The 16,037-nt window shown below is 39.5% G+C and overlaps 1 protein-coding gene across 16 annotated transcripts in view; it reads right to left on the bottom strand.

Annotated features, from left to right (window-relative positions):
* Window positions 1–16,037, bottom strand: part of SRPK2 (SRSF protein kinase 2) — a 307,828-nt gene that overhangs the window by 12,642 nt on the left and 279,149 nt on the right. For 9 of the 16 annotated variants that reach the window (XM_043497309.1, XM_038401052.2, XM_038401066.2 and 6 more), the window contains 3 exons: window positions 12,531–12,600; window positions 11,766–11,858; window positions 11,252–11,344 (listed from right to left, as the gene is read on the bottom strand). In XM_043497309.1, the coding sequence (XP_043353244.1) occupies window positions 11,252–11,344; window positions 11,766–11,858; window positions 12,531–12,600 (256 nt within the window). The remainder of the gene's footprint in view (window positions 1–11,251; window positions 11,345–11,765; window positions 11,859–12,530; window positions 12,601–16,037) is intronic. The other 7 variants (XM_038401076.2, XM_043497288.1, XM_043497282.1 and 4 more) reach the window with 2 other exon arrangements.

Genomic DNA, 16,037 nt, shown 5'->3' with positions numbered 1-16,037 from the left:
ACTGGCTGGTGTAATATGCTCAGACTCTCAAAAAATCTGTGATGCCTTAACATTCCTCCCTGGGTGGAGTATGAATTTATTTTCCAGTGCAGATCACAAGCCTTTACATTATCAAGCCCTTTTGTGCTATGTATGGAAATGAGCAACTAAACTGGGTAATTCAGCGATATATGTAAAAGTAAAAGCTCATTCCAGACATGAGGAAGCGAGCAAGAAAAACAGCAATCATGAGGCATTTAATCCCAGATAAAACTCTGTTTCCAACATCAAGGTGGGGAGGCCCTTACTATATAATACAAATAGCCAGTGCTGCAATGTATCTAGTATTGATAGAATCAGGATCTAAACGCAAGGATTGATGGCTATATGCTACTCAGTTAAAACTGTTTAGGGGTTCTCACTAAGGGAGCACCAGAACTTGTGGTTTGTTTTTCAGGCTGTTGGTAGTGTACAGAGGCGGGTGTGATTGTGCCTGGAGAACATGACTCAATAAAACACAGAAACAACAATCCCAATCTCAGGATATATTGAAATGACAGCTGAAAGTCCAATTCAGTTATGGTGTGAAATAAACAATGCTACTGGATATCACATGCAAGTGACCTGAGGACAAGTAAAAACAAGGTGATTGTGTACGAACTGACAATCACAGCATCAATCTCTATTTTGTGAATGGTACCTTGAACTTTCCATATGTGTATACTAGGTATAAGGGGTATAATACCTGTTTTGTGTTTCCTGTAAAATTTAATCAAACAAGGGCTTATTAATATATACCCTTTTGAGAATCAGGGAAGGTAGAACTAAGGTGGAACAAATACCATAAATTGAAAAACAAAAACTCAGAATGCCCTAAGATGGAGGCAGGATCCAGTGATGAATTGATATTAAGGCTCCTTAAAGAAGTGCTGTACCATGATGTTCAGTTTATACATATAACTGTTTAATTTGATTTCACTGCATTCGCCAAAAGGAATATGCCCACAACAGTTTGTCCAATTTTATGGCAAAATGATAAATGATTATGGGAAAGATCTTGTTAAAAAATGCAGAGGTAAAGGCACCTGAATCAATTCAAAGGTGAAGCCCGTTGGGCCTATTTGCCAGTGATGTACCAGGATCGTTTGAAGCCAGAGCATCAATCTGAAACCAGACAGACACAGAGACCTGGTGGGAACATGACTGAGCATTCCAGCACAATGGCTGCAGCTGTATTGAGCCCAATGAATGAGCAAAGCAAAGAACTCATTAATTAAGAACTTTTGAATGTATATAATATGCATATATAGTTAATTTGCTTAGGGAAGTACAGCATAAAGTAAATGAAATAGTTAACCAAACCAATGAATATCATCAAAGCAGCGCAATAGCGGGGGCCATAACATGTTCTGTGTATGGAGAGTATGCACTACACAAAATCAAGGCACCCTCACAGATATAGAGAAAGGTAAATTTCCCACTTTTATCACCACAGAGAAATTGAAAACTTGGTATGGCAGAGATCATACTGATTGGTGTAAAACAAAACCCTCAGGTCCAATACCATCATGTTAATTGTGGAAAAGACACAGGGGTCCTTATGCCACTTATGCTATCCATCCCAGGTCATTGAAACACATTGTCAGAGTAGGAATATTGGAAGAAATAAGATTTTAAAAGAGTTTGTTTTTCCTCCTCAAATACTGTTGCAAGATAATGACACGGTATGGAAAGCTCCAGACTTGTCCGGTTGCTTGCAGTTGGGGGACACCTAAAGCAATCTCCAAACAGCACAGTACAGATACTGGGGAACTGGTGAAGTCAAAACTGCTCACGCTGGCAAAGATAAATGTTGGGTTGTGGCTGAAAGTAACCATTTTTGATATGGACCCAAAAACTGTTATTTTCATTGGCCAAGATTCACTGCAGTGATAAATGGAAAGACCTTACTTCCCAAACCCATTTTTCATAATATAACTAAATTACAGGCTGAATTCAGATGATAGGAATATGCTTTAAAAGCAGTATCCAAGTCTTGGCATTGTATTCCTCCTTTGAGCTTGGATTTTAAAAGCTTAATAGCCAAGAACAAGGAATTCAGGAGTTAACTAACTTCTCCTGGTGGAAAGAAGCACATGACATGGGATTACACCCAGGGTGTGGACTGTGATTCAAAGCTTTGGTAGTTCTCTATGTGATTGTAATTTTGATTTTGTATTTGATGTTGCAAAATCGTAGAAGAATGTTTGAAATGCTTAATGTAAAACCCACATAGTATGTAAGGTTTTAAGGTGGAGAATATAGAGATGGCTATGACATTAAAAGAATTAACGTTATTTTAAGCTTGGTTAAGAAAATAATGGTTGCTTTATGGTTTGTGGCTAGTAAGAAAAAGGTCCCAATCAGCAAGTAAAAGAACGCTGTGAGAATAATAAGCAGTATTACTATTACTTGCAGTGTGGGAAGGATGTATGGTTAGAGCTGCAGCAACAAGACAAAGAAAATAAAAAACAAGTAATAGCAATGGGGGATTCAATCATTAGAAACACAGATTGCTGGGTTTGCAATGAGCAGGAGAGCCACATGGTGACTTGCCTGCCAGGTATGAAGGTGTGGATCTCTTGAGACATCTACAAAGACTTACGTGTAGTGCTGGGGAAGAGCTACTAGTCATGGTACATGTAGGTACAAATGACATAGGGAAGATGGGAGAGAGGTCCTGAAGGCCAAATTTAGACTGCTAGGTAAGAGATTGAAGTCCAGGACCTCCATGGTAGCATTCTCTGAAATGTTTCCAGTTCCACATGCAGGGCCAGTTAGACAGGCAGAACTGCAGAGTCTCAATGCATGGATGAGACAATGGTGTAGAGAGGAGGGGTTAAGATTTATTAGGAACTGGGGAACCTTTTGAGACAGGTGGAGCCTAAGCAGTGGTCCCCAAACTTTTGAGGGTCATGCCCACCCCCCAGGCCAGGAGCAGGCCATGGCTTGGGGTGGAGTGGGGCTGCAGTCAGGAGTAAGGGGACTAATGGCTGGGGCCACAGCTGGGGGCAGGAGCAGAGCCACAGCCAGGCCGTTGTGGAGGCTGGCAGCCGGGCCCACGGCCAGGTGCAGCTCTGCTCCCGGCATTTCTCCCAGCCTTGGGAACGGAGCCATGGCCAGCAACCGAGGCTGGGGCCTGGCACGAAACTGCACCGAGGCTGGGGACGGGGCCAGGTGAGAGGCCAGGATCCAGGAACACGGCTGGGGGCGGAGAGGACCTGGGGGGCGCTCCCCTAGGGGGCACACAACACACTTTGGGGAACTCTGCTATATAGGAAGGATGGGCTCCTCCTAAACCAAAACGGAACTGGATTGCAGGCAAATAAAATTAAAATGGTCATAGAGCAGTTTTTAAGCTAAAAGGCTGGGGGAAAGCCAACAGGTGCAGAATAGCACGTGGTTCTGACAGAGACATCCCTTAGGGGAGTATCTATTAATGGACTTTCTCTATATCCTAGCGAGGAGGAGAGGATGGCAGATGATAAAATTCTTACCTTTGCCTTTGAAAAAGAGACCCATTCAATTACATCACATAATGGCAGACAACTAAAAAGTGATTTTTTTTGAGTGCTTATATACAAATGCTAGAAGTCTAAATACTAAGATGGGTGAACTTAAGTGCCTCATATTAAATGAGGATATTGATATAATAGGTATCACAGAAACTTGGTGGAATGAGGCTAATCAATGGGACACAATAATACCAGGTTACAAAATATATTGGAAGGCCAGAATAGGTCGTACTGGTGGGGAAATAGCAATATATGTGAAGCAAAGCGTAGAGTCAAATGAATTAAAAAGGTTAAATGAACCAAACTGTACCCCAGAATCTCTATGGACATAATTCTATGCTTGAATAATAAGAATATACCAGGTTTCAGAGTAGCAGCCGTGTTAGTCTGTATTCGCAAAAAGAAAAGGAGTACTTGTGGCACCTTAGAGACTAACAAATTTATTTGAGCATAAGCTTTCGTGAGCTACAGCTCACTTCATCGGATGCATTTGGTGGATCCGATGAAGTGAGCTGTAGCTCACGAAAGCTTATGCTCTAATAAATTTGTTAGTCTCTAAGAATATACCAGTAGGATATACTTCCGACCACCTGACCAGGATGGTGATAGTGACTGTGAAATGCTCTGAGAGATTAGAGAGGCTATAAAAATAAAAAATAAATAAGGAGGGATTTCAACCCCATGTTGATTGGATACATGTCACCTCAGGACAGGATGCAAAGATAAACTTTCTTGACACCTTAAATCAGGGGTTCTCAAACTTCATTGCACCACGAGCCCCTTCTGACAACAAAAATTACTACATGATCCCAGGCAGGGGGGGACTGAAGCCTGAGCCCGCCCAAGCTCCACCGCCCTGGGGAGGTGGGGGGAGCAAAGCCCGAGTCCCACTGCCCGGGGGGAGGGGGAACAAAGCAGAAGCCAAGGGCTTCTTCAGCCCCAGACAGGGAGCCTGTAACCTGAGTTCTGCCATCCCATGCTGAAGCCCTTGGCTTTTGGCACCGGGTGGTGGGTCTCAGGCTTTGGCCTCAAACCCCAGCAAGTCTAAGCCAGCCCTGGTGATGACCCACTTTTGGGTCCCAACCCATAGTTTGAGAACCGCTGCCTTAAATGACTGCTTCTTAGAGCAGCTAGTCTTGGAATCAAGAATTGCCTCTCAAGTGGAGTACAGGATCTGTTCCGAGAGATGAATATGGCTGAGCCACTTCGTAATAGTGACCAATAATAAAATTTTACTTCCCTGTGGGGAGCAGAGGGAAACACCAAAGCAGCCCAACCTGGTAGCATTTAATTTCAGAAAGGGGAACTACACAAAAATGAGGAAGTTAGTTAAACAGAAATTAAAAGGTACAGCACCAAAAGTAAAATCCCTGTAAGCTGCATGGAAATTTTTTAAAGATACCACAGTAGAGGCTCAATTTAAATGTATACCCCAAATTAAAAAACATAGTAAGAGGACCAAAAAAGTGCCACTTTAGCTAAACAAAGTAAAAGAAGCAGTTAGAGGCAAAAAAGCATCCTTTAAAACATGGAAGTTAAATCATAGTGAGGAAAATAGAAAGGAGCATAAACTCCGGCAAGTGAAGTGTAAAACTATAATTAGGAAGGCCAAAAAAGAATTTGAAGAACAGCTAGCCAAAGACTCAAAAAGTAACAGAAATTTTTTTTTTAAGTACATCTAAAGCAGGAAGCCTACTAAAAAAACAGTGGGGCCACTGGACAATCAAGATGCTAAAGGAATACTCAAGAAAGATAAGGCCATTGTGGAAAAACTAAATTAATTCTTTGCACCAGTCTTCACAGCTGAGAATGTGAGGGAGATTCCCAAACCTGAGTCATTCATGTTAGGTGACAAATGTGAGGAATTGTCCCAGATTGAGGTATCGTTAGAATAGGTTTTGGAAGAAACTGATAAATTAAATTGTAATAAGTCACCAGGACCAGATGGTATTCATCCAAGAGTTCTGAAGGAATTAAAAGTGTGAAACTGCAGAACTACTAACTGTGGTGTGCAATCTATCATTTAAATCAGCTTCTGTACCAAATGACTGGAGGATAGCTAATGTGACACCTATTTTTAAAAAAGGCTCCAGAGGTAATCCCGGCAATTACAGGCTGGTAAGCCTAACTTCAGTACCAGGCTAATTGATTGAAATGATAGTAAAGAACAGAATTATCAGACACATAGATGAACATGATTTGTTGGGGAAGAGTCAACATGGTTTTTGTAAAGGGAAATCATGCCTCACCAATCTACTAGAATTCTTTGAGGGGGTCAACAAGCATGTGGACAAGGGGGATCCAGTGGATATAGTGTACTTAGATTTTCAAAAAGCCTCTGACAAGGTCCCTCACCAAAGGCTCTTAAGCAACATAAGTTGTCATGGGACAAGAGGGAAGGTCCTCTCATGGATCAGTAACTGGTTAAAAGATAGGAAACAAAGGGTAGGACTAGGGGGAGGATAGCTCAGTGGTTTGAGCATTGGCCTGCTAAACCCAGGGTTGTGAGTTCAATCCCTGAAGTGGCCATTTAGGGATCTGGGGCAAAAATTGGGGATTGGCCCTGCTTTGAGCAGGGAGTTGGACTAGATGACCTCCTGAGGTCCCTTCCAACCCTGATATTCTATGATAATAAATGGGCAGATTTCAGAATGGAGAGAGGTAAACAGGGGTGTATACTCAGATCAGTACCGTTCAACATATTCATAAATGATCTGGAAAAAGGGGTAAATAGTGAGGTGGCAAAATTTGCAGATGATACAAAACTACTCAAGACAGTTAAGTCCAAAGCATACTGCAAAGAGTTACAAAGGGACCTTGCAAAACTGGGTGACTGGGTAACAAAATGGCAGATGAAATTCAATGTTGATGAATACAAAGTAAGGCACATTGGAAAACATAATCCCACCTATACATATAAACTGATGGGGTCTAAATTAGCAGTTATCACTCAAGAAAGAGATCTTGGAGTCATTGTGGATAGATCTCTGAAAATATCTACTCAATGTACAGTGGCAGTCAAAAAAAGCTAACAGAATGTTGGGAACCATTAGGAAAGGGATAGATAAGACAGAAAATATCATATTGTCTCTATATAAATCTATAGTGCGCTCACATCTTGAATATTACATGTAGATGTGGTCACCCCATCTCAAAAAAGATATATTGGAACTGGAAAAGGTTCAGAAAAGGACAACAAAGATGACTGGGGTATGGAACAGCTTCCATATGAGGAGAGATTAATAAAACTGAGACTTTGCAGTGAGCAAAAGAGACGACTGGGGGGGGTATGATAGAGGTCTATAAAATCATGACTGGTGTGGAAAAAATAAATAAGGAAGTGTTATTTACTCCTTCTCATGACATAGTAACTAGGGGTCACCAAATGAAATTAATAGGCAGCAGGTTTAAAACAAACAAAAGGAAGTATTTCTTCACACAACGCACAGTCAACCTGTGGAACTTTTTACCCGAAGATGTTGTGAAGGCCAAGACCATAACAGTATTAAAAAAAGAACTAGATAAGTTCATGGAGGATAAGTCCATCAATGGCTATTTGCTGAGATTCAAAACTATGCTCTGAAGTGTCCCTAGCCTCTGTTTGCCAGAAGCTGGGAATGGGTGAAAGGGGATGAATCTCCTGATGATACCTGTTCTGTTCATTCCCTCTGAAGCACCTGGCATTATTGAAAGACAAGATACTGGGATAGATGGACCATTGGTCTGTCCTGATATGGCTGTTCCTATGTTCTAAAAACTGACTTTAAAGAAACAAAAAGAAAAGGAGTACGTGTGGCACAAATTTATTTGTTAGTCTCTAAGGTGCCCCAAGTACTCCTTTTCTTTTTGCGAATACAAACTAACATGGCTGCTACTCTGAAACCTTTAAAGAAACAAGCGCAAACCTTCCCATGGTGCTGTTGGTCAGCAATGAGAAAAGGCCTTGGGAAGAAAGGAGGCTGTAAATCTTACCTGGATTAAGACTGAAAATAGGGGTGAATTGTCTCAAACTAGATTTTAGCTGAAATCAATAATTAGCAATGACATTATTTGTTTTTTAAAGGGTTCATTGCTAATACCTACCTGACTACACTGGAGCCAACCAATATTGGTTTAAGAACCCCTGGGTTTAGCCCAGTTGTAAGTATCTTGATCAAATGCTTTAAAATGTTTTGTTGCTCTTTGGATGTAGTAAATTGCTTATTATGTAGGCTTTTAAAGCATGTTTATGGCAATTATATAAGTACCATTTGGCCTCTGGCTTTAATAAGATAATTTATGGTTAATTAATGTTTGGTGGTTTCCCATATTAATCATTTCAAATATCATTAAAAATTCCAACACCCTAGCTCCTCTGATGCTTTCTGGCCAATCACAGACAATTTGTAAGCATGTTTTCTTTTCTTCAGTCTAGCTGTCAGTTGAAACAAAAGATCCCTTTAAATTCAATCTTTAAATGCAGCTCTTCTCCCACGACCATCTTCATAGCCTTCTGCTGTGAATGACTTTCCAACCAGTGTGTGCTTCAACAGCGGCCTCTGATCTAATTGACTGGCTAGACTTATTCACAGCATTTAGAGGTGAGGCAGTCCCAGTCTAGGGGGATCAGTTCTACCATAGTATTTGACATGGAGAAGGGAACAGACATTCTGGGCTTTCAATGCCTCTTCCATAACAAGTAGCTTGGGCCTTTTTTGAGTGGTAAAGGACACAAATGGCACTCGAGGGAGTCAGTATACAGATTGGGGCCACAGCTGCAGGGGAGAGTGATCTAAATCATTGCTTTACATCACTTGATTTTTTTAATCGATTTAAATCCGGTTGAGGCTTTGTAAACCTAAATTTGATCTGGGCTATTGGGACTTTAGTTTAAATTGACAATGAACCAAATTATAAATACTGGTTTTGTTTTTTTGTTTTTTTTTTCATTATACTATTGCAAAGGTATCTTGTCTGAATTTTACAAAACTGTAAAAAATCAAAATATTGAAAATTAAGGCCTTGAGCCTGAAAACACAAACTAATAAACTTTATTCACGTCAACAGTGCCATTGACTTCAATGAGACTACTCCAGTGCTTAAAGTTAAATTTGTGCATAATTGTTTGCAGCAACAGAGGCTACAGATGTGGTTTTTGATACACAGAGGATATTTTTAAAAACAGGAGGCTAAAATTGGACTTCTAAGCCCACATTCAGGTAAGTGTGAAATTTTCACAAGCATCTAAGTGACTCAGGTGCACAAACCCCACTGACTGCTCATACATCATAGTTTGTAGTTTCTATGGTGTGGCTATTTGTTTATCAGTCTTGTATATGGGTTCATGTAATTCTCATAGTAAGGGTGTTCATGAAGCTTGGGTCTTATATTTTTCAGCCTGAACATTTTAAGTGTGAAAACTTCTTAGTAGAAAAAAATCTATGTAAAATCTGAAATTCTTATTTGAAAACTAATTAAAGTAACAAGTGCATACATCCATTTTAGCACTGGGAATAATGTAAAGAATCAACATGTAAATAAAAATTCTGATTTAAATTTAAACAGATTTAAATTAAAAATATAATGATTTAAATTAAAAAAATAAAAGTAAATCATTACTTTTATCCACCTTACACAGTTGGAGTAGTGTTTGAAACCCAGTTTCCTGCCAGGATCAGCCATGACAATGAACAATACTAATTGATATAATCAGAATCATACTTTGGTAATGAACAGCTTACTTAATAGAGAAGAACAAATCACAAATAAATGGTTCCTACAAAAAGGCCACCAGAACACTCCTCTATAAGACTAAGGGTTCTTTTTAGTTTTAACATCAATCTTAAAAAAAAAGTAAGAAGCCAATTAACTATTTGAAAGGCGAACAAGTTAGAAAGAATTTTAACACAGCTGACTGTGCTGGGAGAAACTATGAGGAGTCCTTGTGGCACCTTAGAGACTAATAAATTTTTTTGGGCTTAAGCTTTCGTGGGCTAAAACTCACTTCATTTCCACTCCATGCATCTGATGAAGTAGGGTTTAGCCCATGAAAGCTTATGCCCAAATAAATTTGTTAGTCTCTAAATTTGTTAGGACTCCTCGTTGTTTTGCTGATACTGACTAACATGGCTACTACCACTCTGAAACCTGGGCTGGGAAAGGAAGTGATGGCTGAGTCCTTATCTACTCCTGCACTAAAAGTTCAGATCCACCAGGGGGCACTGTGCATGGCCCCACTGAAGACAGCCATGCCAGAAGTGGAAATCTGCAGCGGGGACTAATAAAGGAGAATGAGACAATCATTAGAAGTAAAGGTTTCAGAGTAGCAGCCGTGTTAGTCTGTATTCGCAAAAAGAAAAGGAGTACTTGTGGCACCTTAGAGACTAACAAATTTATTAGAGCATAAGCTTTCGTGAGCTACAGCTCACTTCATCGGAATGCATCCGATGAAGTGAGCTGTAGCTCACGAAAGCTTATGCTCTAATAAATTTGTTAGTCTCTAAGGTGCCACAAGTACTCCTTTTCTTTTTATTAGAAGTAAATGAATTCCTTTTTCCACATTATATTACGCTTATAAAGTGCCCCAAAGGATTAAAATGTCCTCAGTAGTAAAGTTTCCTCTTTTGTACACCACAGACAACTTCAATTAATGACAATTTCTAGGTAGTTTTAAGGTTTTAATGCCTTCATAACAAAAAGCTGGCCAATCTGTGCTAAACTGGTATTTCAGCCAACATGACCTTCATCACAATCCTTACGAAGAGAGCAATAACTAAAATGGCAGTTTATGTGCACATTAAACTCACCACCACAGTGAATCAGTGCTGGATTTGGGAACAGAACCCAGAAGTCCCTATTGCTGCTTAACAACCAAACATCACCACTTTCCACCAGGAATTTAATTATGAGGTCTGAAGTAATGCACTGCCATTATAAATGCTATTCTAATATGGTGTTTTCCATGGCCTGCTGAAGAGAGCTTTTGAGAATATCTATTAGTATTAACTTAATTTTAGACAAGTAGAAGATTACCCTTTTTTCATAAATAATAAAAAGAATATGGTGAACTGAATGAGAAGAGAAAATATCAAGGTTCACAGGAGATACTGCACTCAGTCGAAACACAAATGGTAAGATAATGGCAGGATACATGATCTCTGTGTTGAGTGCTCACTTATCACTTGAGTGGGTGGGTGAGATTCTGTGGCCTGTGTTGTGCAGGAGGTCAGACTAGATGGACTTAATGGTCTCTTCTGACCTTAGTATCTATGAATCCCATCTCTCAGTTTGACAAGAGGGTTTGCTTGAACACTAAATAAGATGAAAACCAGATAACTGATATTTTCCAGAAAGTATTTTAACTCCTTTCAATGGTGCCAAAAAGTGCATATTCCCTGACAGTTCCTTCATATAAGACATCAACTGAAATGGATTGAACATTAGGTCGTATTTGATACACTGCACATATTTAAGCAGTTAAATAGGGTTTCATAGACATTTTACTTAATATCACCAACTTTGTTGAGTACATCATTTAATATAAATGATACAGGGAAACGGTTTTTATTCTGCAACTTTCTGCTCTTCAAAGAATGGTGGGTTCACATTTATCAGGACTCTTCTTTAACATGGTGTCCTCCCTTAAATTGATATATTTCTTCAGTAATCATAAATGAACGTACAATTTCTCCTTTTGGAAAGTACTATGCTTTAAATTAGTGTTGCATAAATACCGTTACCTTTTTTGGTGAAAAACTCCTTGGAATATTTCCCCAACATAGCGTATTTTCGAGGGATTTTTCCCAGCAGTTCAATGATCAATGCTATGTGATCTGCATTGGAGAACATTGCCAGCAAAACAGAAACATACAACAGTTTAATCAGTACACTGCATGCACACACTAACACTGGCCCGGTACAGACAGAAATAGATTGATCCTGGTAAAAAAAAATGTAAGGGCACTTCCACCAAAACTTCTTCATCCAAAATCACTGAACTGCGGCCTTTAAAGATAAGATTTTACCAATAAAGTGATTTAAAATATGTCAGCAATTGTTCCTTTTAAATTAGTGCAACTAAAAAAAGGAGTTCTTCATAGCTTTTTGTTTTTAATTTGTTAATGTTTATATAACAGGGATAGATTTTTGTTATATGACTTGAGAAAATGCTCTTTATTGGTACGCATTACAACCAGCAATGGCTATTCCACTTCTGTCTGCATCACGGCGCCTTTCAAAAAGAAGAGGTACTACCTCTGCGATTGAAGAATTCCCGAGAATATTTTCCAGATAGAGCAAAGTGCCTTGGGATATTGCCTAGCAGCTCTATGATGTGTGCTATGTGGTCTATGAAGGAGAGAAAAAAAGGACACAGGAGTGGGAAGGGCAGGGAAAGGATGGGATAAAAAGAGGAGGAAAGAAACTGGAATTAGTAAAAAATCAGAAATAGTTTCAAATCAACAATGTTTGCAGCAAACCCATGCACAGGTTTCCAGGATCAGCAGAACTCTGGCATCATTAGTAGCATTTAGGAACAATGAATGATGCCCATGTTACCGCTGCAAGGGGCATTACAAGCACACAAGCATGGAAATGGACAGGTATATAGATGGAAGCAGGAGTTAATTCTGTGGGTTTTTTTTTAAATTAGTAACCAGCTACTTCAAACAATATATATACAAATGTAAACATCTAGTTCAGTGTCACTCTAACAAACAGAAGATACATTAAAACTCAAGTGTGTTGCTTTTTGTAGCTAAAACTTCTGTTATTCCTCAGTCAGATTTTCACACACATGCAAATTTTACAAGAAAGCAGTTTTCTTCCTTCAGGCTGCTGTTAAGCAAGATGAATGTGTCTGATGAAGGGGACTTACCCACTTAATGCTACAGATGGGACTTAAAATTAAAAAATCTGAATTTACAATCTGATATCAAAACACAATGTTTATCAACAGTTTACTCAAGTACACAGATAAACACTACTGTAAACTGTTCCAACATCTCAGAAGATACATACCCTCATCCCTGGAATAGTCTTCACCAGAATGTGGTTCAAACAAATAGTCTCCAGTTGCAAGCTCAAATGCCTAGGAAATAACAGACATATTTATAGCTATTTCAGAAATAATTATTTTAATCTTAGAATTTTGACAATGAAATGTCAAATGTTAAAAAAGAGAGAATTACACACCACCTCCATACTGGTGCATATAACAAAATTAATTCCGCACATGGACGTAAAAAATTAGAGGGAACACTGCCCCAAACCCCCGGTTGAGAACCGCTGCTCTAGAAAGCATGCTCCCTTGCAACACTGATGATTCATATCCAAGGCTTCACAAGCAGCAGCAAGCCTTAGTCCATTTCTTTGTACTTAATCAAATCTATGCCTTAGACTGAAGAACTGGAGAAAACAGATAGGGAGTGTGGATCTCTGATATCAATCTACCTGGTAATTCTTGGAGTTTGAATTTACTAAGTAAGAAATCCGTCACCTTTGTGTATCATCAACACAGATCCCTGCTGTTGGGAGGTTAATTAACAGCGTCAACCCTTAAAGGAGGTGATTCTGAAGAAAACCAGTTAAATAAAGATTGCTGAGTGCTCGCCTTCATTGGACACAGGATTCTGAACCCAAACCAAGACAGTCATGCTGTGTCAAAGTGTGTATCAAACTGCAGTTAGCAGTTTTATGCTTCTCAGAGACAATCACTTCTGAGACGCACAGTTTTTTCTGGAGGACTCTAGCTTTCCAAGATCCAGTGGCTGAAAGCTGAACTCAGTAAAGTTCAAACTGGAAATAAGATGCATGTTTTTAACAGTGATAATAATTCACCACTTGAACAAATTATCCAGGAATGTGATAAATTCATCATTACTTGGGGTCTCTAAATCCAGTTGGATATGTTTCTACAAATATACTGTAGTTCAATTACAAGTTGTTCATCTAGATACAGGAATCACGGAGTGAAAGTCTATGTCTTATGATACAAATGAAGGTCAGACTTGAATCAGGGGTTCTCAAACTGGGGGTCATGACCCCTTGGGGGTTGCGAGATTATTACCTAGGGGATGAGAGCTGTCAGCCTCCACTCCAAAACCTGCTTTGCCTCCAGCATTTATAATAGTGTTAAATATAAAAAATGTGTTTCTAATTTATAAGAGGGGGGGGTCGCACTCAGACACTTGCTATGTGAGAAGAGTCACCAATACAAAAGTTTGAGAACTACTCGACTAGATGATAGTAATAGTCCCTCCAGGTCTTAAAAATCTCTGGATGAAGGACCCTCTCTTGAAATCAGTGGCAAAATTCCTCATAATATCTACAAGACCAAGATTTCATACCATGAAACTATAATATAATGTATCCTAAAACTTTCAAGGCACAGAAACACCTTCAAGGGTATACATGTTTGTATACAAAGTTGGATCCACTTAGACAATCCCTGGGCAAAAACTGTCTCCCCCACATGAATTTATCCTGACAATCTACAAGTAACCTATGTGATTTACAGAAAAATTTAATCCTTTCTAGGTAGGGAAATGTTGTCTGCCACATTTTACTGATGGCAAAACTGAGGCAATAAAAACATTAAACTGAATTGCACAAGATCAGTAAACTGAATTGCATAGTAGGTCACTGATTCACACATGTCCAGCAACATGCTGTATTCCAAGCCACAAAATTCAGAGGCTTCAGGTCTGGATAAATAATCTGGCCCTGAGCTTGTGAAGGGAGATCCAGAAGAGCTTTAAAATGAACTGGAAGTTCCAAAGTCAAGGAAGGAACTCTGAGAACCAGAAATGGCAAGCTCAAGTTAGAGCTGTATCACCTCAACTCTGTCATGCCTGATTGTCCTGAAGACTCTTCATAACTGATATAAAAAAGCATACAAGAATTCTTGACTCCAGCCTAAGAAGTCAAAAGCTTGAATCCTCATCCTGAGGGAGGGAAACTATGGGTATGTCATATTTTCCCTTATTGAAAGCAGGTCTATTTAAAGAGAACCCAAACTTCTGAATACTAAAATTACTAGAATGATCACTTGTACTGACCACTGTATCTCCAATTCAAGTAATCTTCCAAGATGTTGCTTTTTCTGGGTAGGTGAAGGGCAAGAGGAGGGATACATTGAGAGCCCGACAACTTTTTGATCCACTCTTTCAGTTCACTTTACTCCATGGTTGTGATGGTATCTGCAAAATACTGTTCTGCCTCCAATTCACAGATTCGAAGGCCAGAATGTGATCATTGAGTCTCACCTCCTGTATAATACATGCCATACATTCAGAACTTTCTCAAAATACTTCATGGAATGTAAGATTTGAATATAGATGAATTACCTGTAACTCTAACCTATTTATAGGTCCTTGACTTCCACAGGCTTTGAATTGCATGGTGATCCATAGAGCCCTGCAAATCCGTGGATATCTACTTTATATCTGCGGACCGTTTCTGCAGATCATGGATTGGATGCGATACAAATTTTGTATCTGCACAGGGCTCTAGTGATCCAAACGAGCCCATACCAGAATAAGCTGACACAATAATATCTGGCAGCTGAGGAAAACTGAGACATGTCCCTTTCAGACATTTTTGTCCATCATGCCAGAGATATAGTGATCTTCAAAGGCATAGTCATTAATGGCTGAAAATGGTCTCAAATGGTTCCAGTATCTATTAAACTGGACTGCTACCCAGCCCTGCTGAAGGAACTCTAAAAAGTGAAACAACTGTGATTCATAGATTTGTGGATTTATACACAGACCCTGGAAAGTTCAAGATCTAGAGCTCCCATCATATATGCAAAAGAAATCTCAGCAGCTCCAGAAGTTATATGGTGGTGAAATCACAGAAGATACCACCGTGGCATCATAGGGAAAATATAATGGGTTGAGACTCCTCCTTACCAGGATCCTTCAGAAAATCATTATCCAAATCAGACGAGAGTGAGAAGCCATCAATGGCCACCTGGACCTGAGGAGGAGATGTCTTCACTGATGCAGTAGTAGTAACCAGATTTCTTAAGAGAATATATGTGAAAGACAGCTGGTCTTTGCGGATTTCAAAAGATTAATATCTTTTAAAAACTGATTCTCAGATAGAATCCATATAGATAGGGATTATGTGGTTTGCTAAAATTAATCTCTTGGAGCAGAATAAACCTGGGTGGGATTAACTGATTTGCAGAAAATCTATTAACAGAAGTGTGGGGACAGAAACCTAAGATATTGAAGAGTCAGGTAGAGAGGTTTTGGACCTGGGAATACTCAAGTGTGAGCCTCAAGTCTCATTATTGGGGGGGAGAGATAGCTCAGTGGTTTGAGCATTGGCCTCCTAAACCTAGGGTTGTGAGTTCAATCCTTGAGGGGGCTGTTTAGGGATCTGGGGCAAAAATTGGGGATTGGTCCTGCTTTAAGCAGGGGGTTGGACTAGATGACCTCCTGAGGTCCCTTTCAACCTTGATATTCTATTAGATCCATGGTACCTGTTCTACTTCAGTACTGAGCAGAAACTTGATGA

This window comes from Dermochelys coriacea, chromosome 1, assembly GCF_009764565.3.
Source record: "Dermochelys coriacea isolate rDerCor1 chromosome 1, rDerCor1.pri.v4, whole genome shotgun sequence".
NCBI classification, from domain to species: domain Eukaryota; kingdom Metazoa; phylum Chordata; order Testudines; family Dermochelyidae; genus Dermochelys; species Dermochelys coriacea.
The sequence above is the reverse complement of the archived record's forward strand: the minus strand, read 5'-3'. Positions and strand labels throughout refer to the sequence as shown.